Source organism: Poecilia latipinna, unplaced genomic scaffold (assembly GCF_001443285.1).
Source record: "Poecilia latipinna isolate Pla-1442-1.1 unplaced genomic scaffold, P_latipinna-1.0 Scaffold85, whole genome shotgun sequence".
In the NCBI taxonomy this organism is placed as follows: Eukaryota; Metazoa; Chordata; class Actinopteri; order Cyprinodontiformes; family Poeciliidae; genus Poecilia; species Poecilia latipinna.
This window is the reverse complement of record NW_015112701.1, coordinates 633,363-646,101: the sequence shown is the minus strand read 5'-3', so window position 1 is coordinate 646,101 and position 12,739 is coordinate 633,363. Positions and strand designations below refer to the sequence as shown.

At 41.4% G+C, this 12,739-nt stretch overlaps 2 protein-coding genes across 3 annotated transcripts in view; one reads left to right on the top strand and one right to left on the bottom strand.

The window, feature by feature from the left end:
- lxn (latexin) overlaps positions 1-5,849 on the top strand; it is an 18,852-nt gene extending 13,003 nt beyond the window's left edge. Inside the window, exons 1-7 of one of the 2 annotated variants that reach the window (XM_015021887.1) lie at positions 1,584-1,784; positions 1,943-2,104; positions 2,194-2,256; positions 3,333-3,510; positions 3,609-3,745; positions 5,262-5,324; positions 5,517-5,849. In XM_015021887.1, coding sequence (XP_014877373.1) covers positions 1,967-2,104; positions 2,194-2,256; positions 3,333-3,510; positions 3,609-3,745; positions 5,262-5,324; positions 5,517-5,633 — 696 coding nt within the window. In that variant the 5' untranslated portion in view covers positions 1,584-1,784; positions 1,943-1,966 and the 3' untranslated portion in view covers positions 5,634-5,849. Of the gene's footprint in view, positions 1-1,583; positions 1,785-1,942; positions 2,105-2,193; positions 2,257-3,332; positions 3,511-3,608; positions 3,746-5,261; positions 5,325-5,516 lie in introns of those variants that run through there. The other variant, XM_015021883.1, reaches the window with a different exon arrangement.
- Positions 1-12,294, bottom strand: part of gfm1 (G elongation factor, mitochondrial 1) — a 24,093-nt gene extending 11,799 nt beyond the window's left edge. The window contains exons 1-14 of the mRNA XM_015021873.1: positions 12,101-12,294; positions 11,871-12,023; positions 11,656-11,788; positions 10,393-10,597; positions 9,192-9,308; positions 8,896-9,046; positions 8,177-8,331; positions 7,544-7,628; positions 7,306-7,443; positions 6,908-7,009; positions 6,756-6,812; positions 6,528-6,665; positions 5,856-5,938; positions 645-807 (exon numbers count right to left, since the gene is read on the bottom strand). Of these exons, the coding sequence (XP_014877359.1) occupies positions 645-807; positions 5,856-5,938; positions 6,528-6,665; positions 6,756-6,812; positions 6,908-7,009; positions 7,306-7,443; positions 7,544-7,628; positions 8,177-8,331; positions 8,896-9,046; positions 9,192-9,308; positions 10,393-10,597; positions 11,656-11,788; positions 11,871-12,023; positions 12,101-12,175 (1,755 nt within the window). The 5' untranslated portion in view covers positions 12,176-12,294. The remainder of the gene's footprint in view (positions 1-644; positions 808-5,855; positions 5,939-6,527; positions 6,666-6,755; positions 6,813-6,907; positions 7,010-7,305; positions 7,444-7,543; positions 7,629-8,176; positions 8,332-8,895; positions 9,047-9,191; positions 9,309-10,392; positions 10,598-11,655; positions 11,789-11,870; positions 12,024-12,100) is intronic.
- Positions 12,295-12,739: the final 445 nt, after the last annotated feature.

Below are 12,739 nucleotides of genomic sequence, written 5' to 3'. Positions count from 1 at the left end.
ATACATGAGTTGTTTGCTATATTTGTACATATTAATTTTGAAATATTGAGTATACTTTATAATTCTAAACCATAAAAAATATTTGTTATACATATTTGTGGGTTTCACAGTGAAAAAATTGAACTTTTTCTACACGAATTTTCCTTTTTTTGTGTGATTTTAGGTCCAAATGCAATGTCAGTAAGTCCAAATGACAAAAATGTGTAAATTGAAAAAGTTCAGGTTGTCCTGAAAAAAATTATACCACATAAGGCAATATTAATGGTTTTTATTAAGAAATATAAAGATAAAATCAAAATTAGTCAAAAACGGCCATTTAGAACACTGACTCCCAACAGTAAAACATGGCGCAAGAGCAAAATTGGACTTTCAGCTACTTCTACTCACTGCTGCTGCATTTCAAATAAAATTGACTAATTCAACTTGAATTATTTATTTTTTTTGTCACAAGTGGTAGATCCCCACCGTGATGAATCATAAGCAGAATGGGTTCGGCACAGAGCACTTATAAATCCCTGGATGTGTTGCCGGTCCTTTTGATCTTCAAGCTACTGCTTGTAGTTTTATTTCTTTCACACTTTGTGAAAATATTTCTCAACTCTAGACATACAGTATGTGCCGCTACGAACAATAAAAGCGCATACCTTCTCCACAGCCGGCACAAACTGTTTGGGGACGTTCGTTCCCACGGTCTGATCTTCGAACTCCAGCTTGGTGTAGTGTTCGGGCTCCAGAGGCTCCAGGACTCCGATGACTTTACCGAACTGCCCGGAGCCGCCACTCTGCTTCTTATGGGTGAAGTCAAATCTGAAAACGGAAGAGACGAAGGAGCCGCGGTTTGAAGCAGGATGATGGACTGAACCCAAAGTTTGTCATGGCTGATCCTGTCACAATGAGCGATTAATCAGTTAATGACATGATAAATTAAAGTGAGCCAGATGATTATGATACTTTTCGATAAATACTTTGGGAAAGCCCAGCATTCGGCTCAACCTTTAGAGCACAAATTGGCAAAAGATATTTTAAGAACCTGCCAGTGTGACATCAAACAGTGAAAACTAAGCGGGAGACTCATCATCATACAGCGGTCTTTTTAAATGGATTCTGATTTAATTTTGTTATTTTGGGATTTTTAAATCAAATTAATTGTGTTTATTTTTGGCTGCGCTGGACTGCAAGTTGTAAGGTTTCATTGATTTTGCACAGAAACGTCATTAAATTGAATTTCTTGTTGAAAGTTTCTGGAGTAAAACATTTTATGTCGTGTTGTGCCTCTATGCAGGTGAAAATGTTTACAGTTGAGCACAAAACGAATCCATGGCAAATTCAACATTTAGAAATAATCTTAGTTTTACTGACATATTTCTTCAGATGGAAATAATTCGAACCTTTAGCTCCCTCCACAGAGGATATGTGGAGGGAGTTAAAGATTAGGGCGATGGAAATGAGTCCTTCTGATTTTTTTATATTTTGTTTTAAAACATGCTCTCCAATCATAATAATAGTCTTTTTAGAAATGCTTTCCAAATTTCTAACAGCAAACAAAACAGAGAAACCGAGGTGTGGATAATCCTGGGCTGAAATGTCGATTGCTTTAGCTGCGAGTGCAGCTGTAAAACTGCTGAGCAGGAGAAGCGTCCTGTCTCTTTAAAAAGTGGGTAGAGCTAGAGGAGCTCAGCTGTCAAAGGAGGAAGTAGTGCTTTCGTTTGCGGGAGGAGCAGCTGAGTTGGAGGACTGAACGGAGAAAACATTCACCCAGTCAAACCTTCAGCACTGCAGCCCAGGCAAGAAGCTCTTTGATTCACCCTTTTTGCTCTCGCACGTTTGATCTGCTCTCCTCAGTAAATGTGTCCAGGCTGAAGACGGCAGCCCCACCCAGCGAGCACCCAGGGGGGTCAAAGTCCATAAGGAGTTCACATTTCCTCTCTCTCTCTGTGCACAGAAAGAAGCAGCGGAGGAGGATGTGATGGCGACAGGTGAGCTGAACCCCAACCACTACCCCGCCCAGAGGGCCGCGAAGGTGGTCCAGCACTACCTCAACTTGCGCCACGGCTCCCCTTACAAGCTGTTTGGACTGAAGGAGGTCCACAGCGGCAACGCGGAGGTCAGGTTCATCTTTGCTGCCGAGCAGCGAACGCTTCACAATCTGCACGTTTGATCCGACCGCAGCTCAACTCTGGATGTTCCCAACAGGAAGTGGCAGACTCCGGGAGAAAGTACCAGCTGGAGATATCGGTGCACGAGATCATCAGCAACGTAGGAGAAACTTCACTTTGTTGTCAAAGCTGCTGTTTGCCTCAAAGGATTTTAACTGGAGTTGCACGAATTAACAGTTTTGTGGCTTATACTCTAATTTATCTTTAATAAATTTATCTTTATCTTTAACACATTTCAAATGTTTTCCAGCAAAGAGTGAGAGTTGATTGAGCTGCTTTCGATATATTTTACATTGAGGATGAAAAAAATCAACAGAAGTTAAAATTTTACATTGATAGCGTAGCTGGCACTACTCTCCAAAAGGCTGCCAATATTTCCAAAGCAGAAATGTTTAATAACAATTTAAAACAATAAAACAGTGTGACTTTGTTCTATGTTTAGTCTGCCTGTTATATTCTTAGTCTTGCTTTCTCTCGCTCTCCTGCAGCCTGAATGAATCACAAACATGTCATTAAGAAATCCACCATTTCTGTACACCTCTAACTTTATTTTACTGATACCTAAACAGCCTAGCTTTGAGTCTGTGCTGAGGAAAATCCTCCAAATCAGAGTGTTGTTGTTACTGCTACTTGGAGGCACTTACATGGTGCATTCAATTATCGTAAAATAGTAGGATTTCTTTTGAGTTTCTCACCAGCAAGTTCAGAGTAAGAATCGACTGAACAATTTCCGTCACCAATCGATTTCTCTGTGCATCTCTAGATCCGTGTCTCGTTCTAAATTTAGCATCAGTTTTGAACGTGAGGATATTTTTAGAAACAGCTTTTTCTCTCCAGCACTTGTTCAAGATACTGAAATAAAAACGTTTAAATACTTTTGCCCTTTTGAACTGGATTAGTGTCGCCATCTTCCCCTTTTCAAAAAAATTTGGCGGTTTTTTTCTTCCCAATGTGCTTATTGAAAGAAATATTAGGCAAGTCTTAGGAAAGATTGAAGTTTAAACAGTTGGGCAATCTCTGGTATTACAGTCAGCAGGTCTAACCGGGCCCGATGAGAACCGACTGCCTGATAAAGGAAGACTTGGATGAAAAACTGTGTGTTTTAACCTGACTCACTGTTTACGCTAAGGTGACGCCTTTTTTCTGTCTACTCCCATTCACTTCTATTACAACTAGACTAAAGAGAAATGCTCTGCCGAGGTTTTCTTTCCGAGCGGAGCAAAGCAGCTCTCACCTCAAGTCCAGGTCTCCTCGTGCGAGGAGATCTTGAAGCTTGATGCTAAATCTGAAGAAGAGGCCTTGTACCAGCAGTACAAGACCAACAAAACCGTCTGCACTGAAAAGCGCCTACCGGGTAATGCTCAACAAGAGAGATGCTGCAGATTACTGCTGATGATTACCAGAAAGCATTTGGTTTACTCAATGAGATCCTCCTCCTCAAATGTCTTTCAGACAGCTACGGTCACGTCGACCCAGAGATGACTCCTTTCTGGCACCTGAGCATCGTGGCCTCCAGCTTCATTATGCTGAAGGAGTCAACAGAAAACACTCTGTACAACATGGCTCAGGTGGCCAACATCACTCAGCTGGTAAGTTGCTAGATTTCATTTTGACGGTGGAAGAAGAAAATAGCAGGAGTTTTAGCCCAAATGAGCAGTTTGAGCTGCACGTCTGCAAACAAGGACTTTACCAGGAAAGTTACGTAAAAACATCTGCTGAAACCGATCGGGTCTGCCAAGTCCGGTGGTAGGGGTGCCAGGGCAGTCCACCAGCAGCCCATCAGGTTTAAAAAATGTTAAGTTACAAAAATTCGGAGGTGCAGAAGCAGGCACCATAAATTGGAAATAACATGTAAGGTCAAAGGGCAGGTGCGAAATGACGCAATTAGTGCAGTTCAACAAGTCGACTGTAAACCTAGCTTAATCTGTCTCTACTGTCACTGACAGTGGTGCATTAAAATCCCTATTTAAAATAACAAATGACTCTTAGTATGGTGGGGGAGCAAGCAAAGCCTGGTGGCCCGCCAGGCTTATAAAACACTGGGGAGAAACCAAGATGAAATTTGCTATTTTTGTTGGAAGTAAAACTGTAATTTCTGATTCTTTCGAAAGCTTTCTCTCTATAATTTGTACAAAATTGTTCTGCTCTAACACACCTCATCAACTCTGCCAATAAATTGTCAATAGGACTGAAATCAGAGCTTCATGTTTGTTGCTCTTGAGCCGCTTTGGAACTACATTGGCGATCTCATTTTACATTTAAAAGACCAATTTCTGTCCAAACTTCAGCTTCCTGGCAGATGTCTTTAAGTAGTGCTTCACTTTGTCCATATATGGTTCTTCTCTCCAGATGGCATCAGTTTATTCTCAAGTGAAGCAACACACCCACACATCACGATGCTGCCTCCCCCGTGCTTCACAGTGGAGATGATGATGTCAGGCTTATGCGATTCCTCATTTTTGCTTTAAATTTAAACATTGCGGACTGCAGTGTTGATTTCTGAGTCATGGCTTCTTCCTCACTGAGATGCCTTTCAGCTTATGTTGGTATAAAACTTGTTACCCTGTTAACAACAATATCTTTACCAGCTTCAGTGAAAATTTTCACGAGTACTTTGGATTTGTTTCAGGACATAATTTTGCATAATCTCCCTTCAGGCTTTTACTGTGATGAACACAGATATCTATCCAGATAGATATCGTGCACATCTGTACTAATTTATCCGTGCTTTTCTCTTTTGTGAAAACACTGCACATACACATTTTGCAATGTGTTTAATCCCCATTTTTATTTATTAGTAACTAAAAATTTACTACTTCAAAGAGAAGTGGAACCAAAGTCAAATTTCTTATTTGTGTGCTCAAATTTGGTCAAGTTTGTGACACGAAAACATGTTAATCTCCAGAACAAACTGATTCTTTAAAAGGATTCCTGGAGCAAGAATGCAACGTCTGAGTCTGAACTGTCAAAGAAATGCAGTTTCTATCCTTTACTGTCCAATAAATGGTTTTTCATGCCAAATGTACACAAAAACTGAAAGTCGGCACCAGATTAAGTCTTCGACCTTTGAACTAAACATGTTTGCTCTTACTTTCTGTGCTACAGGCAACAGAGAATGACCAGCTGAAGTTTGACTGTCACGTTCTGCTGCATGACATGGTGTCTCAGGTAAACACGCGCAGTAAAAGCTGAAAACTAGAGCTTTTCTCGTGTTAAACCCAAACAGAATTCATTAAGCCATTAAATAAAAACGGATACATTTACATTCAAAATAAGTATTAGATCAATGATCTCCCAATATTGTGCTAAGCTACGCGTTTTACAATAAAGACGTGTTAACAGTGTGTGTATTTGTTGCAGGAAATTCCTCAGTGGAAGCTGCTGTTCACCTGGTCTCCAGCAGAGGGCGTAAAGGTGCTGCACACGGAGCAGCTGCCCCACATTCATCAAAGTGAAAAACAAGCAAAACCAAACTGATCTGCTGCTGTTTTCTAAGCTGAGATTGCAACACTTTATAGTCAGTTATTTCTCTGTAGACGTGCTGCAATATCTGAAGCAAGATTAGCCGTTTTTCTTTCTTTTTTCCCCCTTGCATCTTCAGCCGTTTAAGAAAAAGAAGCTGGAGTTTATACTCAATAAAGTGTTTAAAGGTTTGTCTCGTGCTTTGAACTGCTTGCGTGGATTAGGAGGCTGACTTACGGTACAGGACTGGCGATCGTCTCTCTGAAAGCCACTTTTGGTTTCCCCATCACACAGGGACAGTTGTATTCTCGCTCCATCCTCTACAAGGAAAGTGTTGGAGGGGAAAAAGAATCAGCAGGCGAGGGTTAGAAACAACTTTAAAGTGCAGTTAACATTTGCTGTGCCTTGTTAATCCTGTGCCTAATGCAGGATTAACAAGGTAAAGTAAACCAGTGAACGACTTCAAGGAAAAAAGGTGGAGACATGTTTTTTTTTGCTGGCCTGCTAAAGATAAAAAATAAAGTTATTTTATTGCTGATTTACAGCGTCCATCTTTTTCTGGTGCAGAATTACGATGCGAGTCTCACATCACCGACGACATAAAAGCCGGACAGAATGCAACATCTGCAGACTCTTTGATATGAATCTGAATTAGTTCCACATATTGAAGTGGCACAGATTGGATCTTTATTTTTTGGGGGGGTAAAAAGATCGGAACTGGGCAAAAACAAACTGCGGCAAAAAAAATATAAGTTGCTTATGGGAAAAAAAAAAAAAAAAAAAAAAAAAGAGGATTTGGTGACATTAGTCCTGAATTCTTGGTTGTTGAATTTACATCCCATTAGTAACAACTGGAGAACAAAATGAGAGTAAATGCAGCTGAAAACCTGGATAGGGATGATGGTGTACCTGGGAGTAGATCTCCAGATGCAGCTCGCCCATGCCTGAGATGATGGTTTCTTTGCTCTCGGTGTCAAAAGTTACTCTGAACGTGGGGTCCTCTCTGGTGAAACGGTTGATGCCTTTAGAGAATTTGTCCAAGTCGTTCTGATAAAGAGAGAACAAAAAGAAGACATTTCGAGACAATCCTTTATTAGCATTTATTTCAGGTTTTAAAAAAAGAAACCCTTCTTTTACCTTATTTGATGGCCTAATTGCCATGGAAATGACAGGCTCTGGGACGTGAATGGACTCCTGTGTGAGCATCAGGACAACAAATTAGAAAAGAAAAACACATCAAACTATACGTTTCCTGCAGTTTGATCGCCCCGGCCGTTCGGGCGGCTCACCATGGAGAGGTTGGAGCTGGTCTTGGATGTGAAAGTGTCTCCGCTGGCACAGTCGATCCCAAACAGAGCGCAGATGTCTCCTGCGTAAACCTCATCCACGTCCTTAAACACCACAACCGGACAGAGGAGGCAGCCTGGTTAAATTCGCTCCATTAACATTTATTTCTTATTAATAAATACACTTTCGTAGCTGTTGTGTTTTGCTTCGGTTGTGAGGCGGATGGAAACATGTTGCTCCGTTGTCATGGAGGATGTGGTTCTTATCTGCACACTTGACTAGAGCCAGAAGAGGAACTTCACTCCTCTGGCCAGTCATGCACTTCTCTGGTTTTTAATCTGCACACCGCAGATGGAGATAAACGGTGACCCGTGACGACCCGCCGGCGACTCGCCCTCACCTCCATCTGATCGGCGTGGAGGCGCACCAGCCTCTGAACTCGGACTTTTTTGCCCGTGCGCGTGTTGTAGATGTACTCTCCTTTCTTCAGGCAGCCCTGGTAAACGCGGACGTAGGTCAGCTGACCGAACCTGCCGGCCTGTCGACGAGAGACGGCAAAGCGTGACGGACCTCGCCCTTCAGAGACAAACCGAGGCGGAAATAATCACTTTGAAAAAAATAAAAAGACAAGCACGCACCTCCAGTTTAAAGGCAAGGCCAACGTAAGGGTTTGAGGCGTCTCTGGTCGGGTCCATTTCAATCTTTGACTTCTCTGCTGAATCCCTAAAACGAAGAAAAGAAAATTAATAAGATTTTTTTTTAATTACCCAAATACCTTCCTAAGAGGATTGTTTTAGCAAAACATGCTGGTTTATTTTAGAAAGCATGATTTATATTTATCGACACACAATCATTGCACAGAAATGGCCATCGGTGTAATGGTCTTCTTAATACTGAAGAAAGCTAAAGCTGCTAATTATTATTTCAGTCGTTGATTATTCTGACGATTCATTGATTAATTGGATAAAAAAGATTAAAACATTCTGCAGATGTTTCATTTAACAACTTACGCTTATCTTACATAATATTACAAATACATAAAAGTGCAATAAAAAAATAGTCACTTAACTTCAGCAGACTGTTATCTGATGACATTTAGCTTTAAGGAGGCTAATAAGTTTCACTCTGGCAGCTTTTGTTTTTAGAGAAATAACTATTTGTGAAAACCAGCATCAAAAATAAAGCAGGTCTCTTTAGATTAGCTTCAAACTTTTTTTTGGCCAAATGTTCATGACATCCACTTTGACGAGACAAAGCTCTGAGGCGCTCACTCTTCATTGAGGATGGCGTAGTTCTTGACTTCGCTGGGGTTCGGCAGGTAATCCAGGACGGCGTCCAGGAGAGGCTGGACGCCTTTGTTCTTCAGCGCCGTGCCGACCAACACGGGGCTGAACAGGCGCTGCACCGTGGCTCTGCGGACCGCAGCCTGGCAAACGAGGAGGTGGAACGTTTATGAAGCGACTGGCTTTCATTAATACATGCAAGGTGCATCTAAAAGTTGCCGGACGGCAGCTCTTGAGGACCATCCCCGGTTTAGATGGAAGAATATTTGTGCGTTAGAACGGCCCGGTCAAAGTTCAGACCTGAATCCAAATGAAAAGCTGAGTTCAAATGGAAAAGCACTGCAGTCAGTAGTTGTGCAACTCCTGAGAAGACATGCCGCACATGACTTGCAGCTGAAATTACAGCATAGGGTTCTTCTCTAAAATACTGAGAAACAAAAACATGCATCATTTTTCCCTTTACGCTTTATTGTGTGTTGTTATTCGACATAAAATCTAATTAAAATACACCATAGTTTGTAAATTTAACAAGGCAAATTGTAAACAAGTTCAAGGGGTGTGACTACTTTGGAATCTATTTAATTAAGAGATCTAAATATGAACACTTTTCGACTTCCTATGTTGTGTCTGTCAAGCAAAAAAAGAAAAAAATAAGCTACTCACTTTTACACAAACTCTAAATGTCCAAACTCTCTTAAGACGCTAACCTTGAGGTCCTCTTTGGTAGGAACTTTCTCCTCCAGGAACATTTCCCCCAACGTTTCGTCAGCGTTGGCGACACATTCCACCAGTTCCTGCCTGCGGTCTGCAGCTTCTGCCCGGAAATCTGCTGGGATCTCGTCGTAGCGAATGTTTTGACTGCAGGGAAGAAGAAACAGAAATTCAGAAATTCTCACGCCTCGTATCTGGAAGTGACAGTGAGACGAACGTGGATTGGTGAGACTTTTAAACATTCTAACACACAGGAAAGCTTTATGAAATCAGTAAAACAAACTACTGTTACCCAAACGGTCCTTCAAAGTACATGCTCCGCTCTTCAATCAGGTCGATGATGCCGCTCATGTTCCCCTCCAGGCCCATGGGGATGTTCAGGAAGGCTGCGTTGTGGTTCAGTTTAGATCTAAAAGAAAAACGAAGCTCATGTCAGAGTCCAGAGGCACCGCCACAGCAACGTATATGCTGCTCTTAGGGAGAAGTTGGCGTCCACAGGTCAGTTTTTTCATCTCTAATCACAATTCCATTAAAAAACTTTGAATTTTGCAAACTGAGTTCATTTTGATTTATAGGAAAAGTCTATAAAACAGTAACACCACATATTAAATGACAAGAGTTAAAAATTCAAAGATTTTTATTAAAGCTGGAGTTGGTAACTTTTATTTACATTTTTATATGTAGTTATTAGAAGTGTAATAAATATATACTTCTGATAAAGTATATATTAGATAATTTGTAAAGGACTGAGCTCCTATGCTTCCTCCCTGTGGTCCTACTGCCATCTGCAGAAATACACCAACCCCCCCCCCCCAAAAAAAAAAAAAACAACAACAATCAGAGCCTGGAGGAGGGTTTTGGCGCCGTCAATCACCCTTGTTCATGTGCTGCTCACATCCTCCCTCCCTGCTCTCTGCTATCCTACAGCTCCTTCCCCACAGCAGATCCTGCCTGTAAACACACAGGCTAGTTAGCATAGCCACCGATGATGGCAGGTAAACAGTTTTCCTGTATCAGGAAGTTGTTTCTCCGCCGTTATCACGCTCAGCAGCATGTACACGACACTGACTGACAGCGCTGACGCTCCTCCTTGCTCTGATTGGTTGTTTCAGACCAACAATGGTGTCTTTCTGCAGATGGCAGTACAACTGCAAGGCTCAATCTTTTCACATGATTTCTCTCATGTTATACTGTCATGACATAGAGACAGTTTTAACAAATATGTAAAAAAAAACATTTTTACAAAAGTTTCACGCTGTAGTTTTAACATCTTTATTTAACCATCACAATTGTTTTTATGTATTTCTTTACTGCAACAGTTTCTCTAAAAGGTGAGTAATTCTTATTTTTGCCAATAAACCCAGTCTGACAAGTCAGACAATATTTATTCATTTGATTCCTGGGTTTCCAGTTGTTAATGGCACTCAGAAAATCAAAGCGTTGCCTGACTTTCATCACTCGGCTCAGTGTGAAGACTTCAATTGGACCCGTACCTCATCTGCTGCAGCGCCCGGCTCGGGTTGGCTCCCATCCGGTCCAGCTTGTTGATGAAGGTGAGGAAAGGGACGTTGTAGCGCTTCATCTGTCTGTTGACGGTCATGGTCTGACACTGGACGCCTCCCACTGCACACAGCACCAGCACCGCTCCGTCCAGCACCCGCAAAGCTCGCTCCACCTCGATGGTGAAATCCACGTGACCTGAAACACACACACACACATGCGTGCACACAGGTCAGCTTAGGTACACTGTGATGTCAAAGTAAATATTGGTTCAGGAGCTTTTTGAGGAAGGACAGGCAATTTCTTTAGCCAAAAAGTGAAAATAAATAAAGAAATACTGAAATTACTTTGATAAATAAAAATAAAAAAAGAGAGATTTTAATATGTGAGAACTAAACTAAAACTTTGGAGCTTTATTAAACTCTTTGTTTTGATTAGCAAAGGTCTTATGAAATGTATTTTCTGTGGAAAACATGATATTCGGATTTAGACATCCTTGCAAAAGTATTTATTCTGCTTGGATAAACACAAAGTATGGTTATATTGTTAAATATATATATAAAAAACACACAGGTGATTTTCAAATGTTTAAATTGAGAGAGTCTCATTTGCAGTGAACCGCAAACAGTGCAGGTAACACACACATGGCAGTCCTGAAAGAAAAACTTTTAGAAACTGTGATTGACTTTCCATAAGGACAATGACCCTGAACATACAAATAGCCCCGCAGTGGAACGGGTTAGAACAAAGCATGTTCGTATGTTAGAATGACCTAGTCCAAGTCCTGACCTAAATCCAATTGAGTGTCTGTGGTGGGAATGAAAGTTGAAATGTATTTGTCCTCATATTCTGTCTTGGACAAAACATTGTCTGAGATTTAATATCAAACTCTTTTGAATCAAACTTCATTAGCATAACGTCAGAGCTTTGTAAGACTATTGTCTTCAATCTATCCTGTGACCTCCTGTTTGACATCTGTGAAATGGGTGCTGTGATAATGTTTCACCTCCTTGAGATGCGACTATTTTGTTTTTCCCTATTAAGGCAGACTTGTCACTAAGAGGCTTTCGGTTTTTGTCTCTGCAGTTTCAAGACTAAGAATCTATGAATTAATGTTCATAGATGCTCCCAATCTAACCTGAATGGTGGTGAGTTGTTAAGCAAAGAAAGATGATCAGGAATTTAATCTCTTGATATGACCAATTAGAGCAAAAGATCCACACTTTTCAGATAGTGTTAAAAACCATGGCGGGTACCTGGTGTGTCAATGATGTTGATGTTGTGGTTCTTCCACATGGTGTATGTAGCTGCTGACTGGATGGTGATGCCTCTCTGCCTCTCCAGCTCCATGGAGTCCATAGTGGCACCAACACCATCCTTCCCTTTCACCTTCACGTCACAGAGGAAAGCACGGCTCATTAACGCAGCCTCATCTCTGACCTCCAGAATCTTCGCCCATCCTGGCCCTCACCTCATGAATCTCTGCTATCCTGCCCGTGTAGTAGAGGACCCTCTCGGTCAGGGTGGTCTTCCCGGAGTCGATGTGAGCCGAGATGCCGATATTGCGGATTCTCTCGTTGGGGAAGACCCCAGAGGAGCAGGTCCGACAGCTGTTGATAAGCACCTGCAGGACAGGGGCTCAAAGTTAGGAGCTGCTTTTAGAGAACTGGAGTTGAACACCGGCTGTCAGAGTCGGGTTACCTTTTTCAGTGTAACGCTCCCCGGTGCTAACAAATGACTCCTGGTCAAACACAGACCCGCCTTCAGGAGCTTCATCTTGAAGAGAGCTCGGTGGAGTTCAGGCCGGGTGATTATGCTCGACCCCAAACCTGCTAGCCGCCCGGTGAATGTCACGCCGGGATCCTACTGCCTGGTTGTGAAACACAACTTCCGCACTACGGAAGCCCAGACGCTCAACATGCGCCTTTTTTGTTTTAGTATTAAAAATTGATTACATTACCAAAGGCAATTACTTGAGGTAGATTTTAAGCCAACATTTGTTCCATTTTAGAGGCTGAAACAATATTAAAGCACAAAAATCTGAATTATCAGTGGAGTTATAATCTGAACGCATCAGATTATAAACACAAGCTGATGCCTTCAAGGGCTAGCAGACGTGTTTATTTGTGTGATGTTTTGTACAATACATTTTACTTTCATTTCGCAAAGAAAATTTTAGACCAATCTCATTTTAAACATTATCTATTGAATTGGTTGAATTAACTTTTCAACAATAGACCATATAATGATGCTGCTTTCATTAGGCTACTCTTTAAATTTTTATTTGTTTAATTGCAAATATTTTTTTCTCTGTGACCAGTTATGATGTTACACAAGATA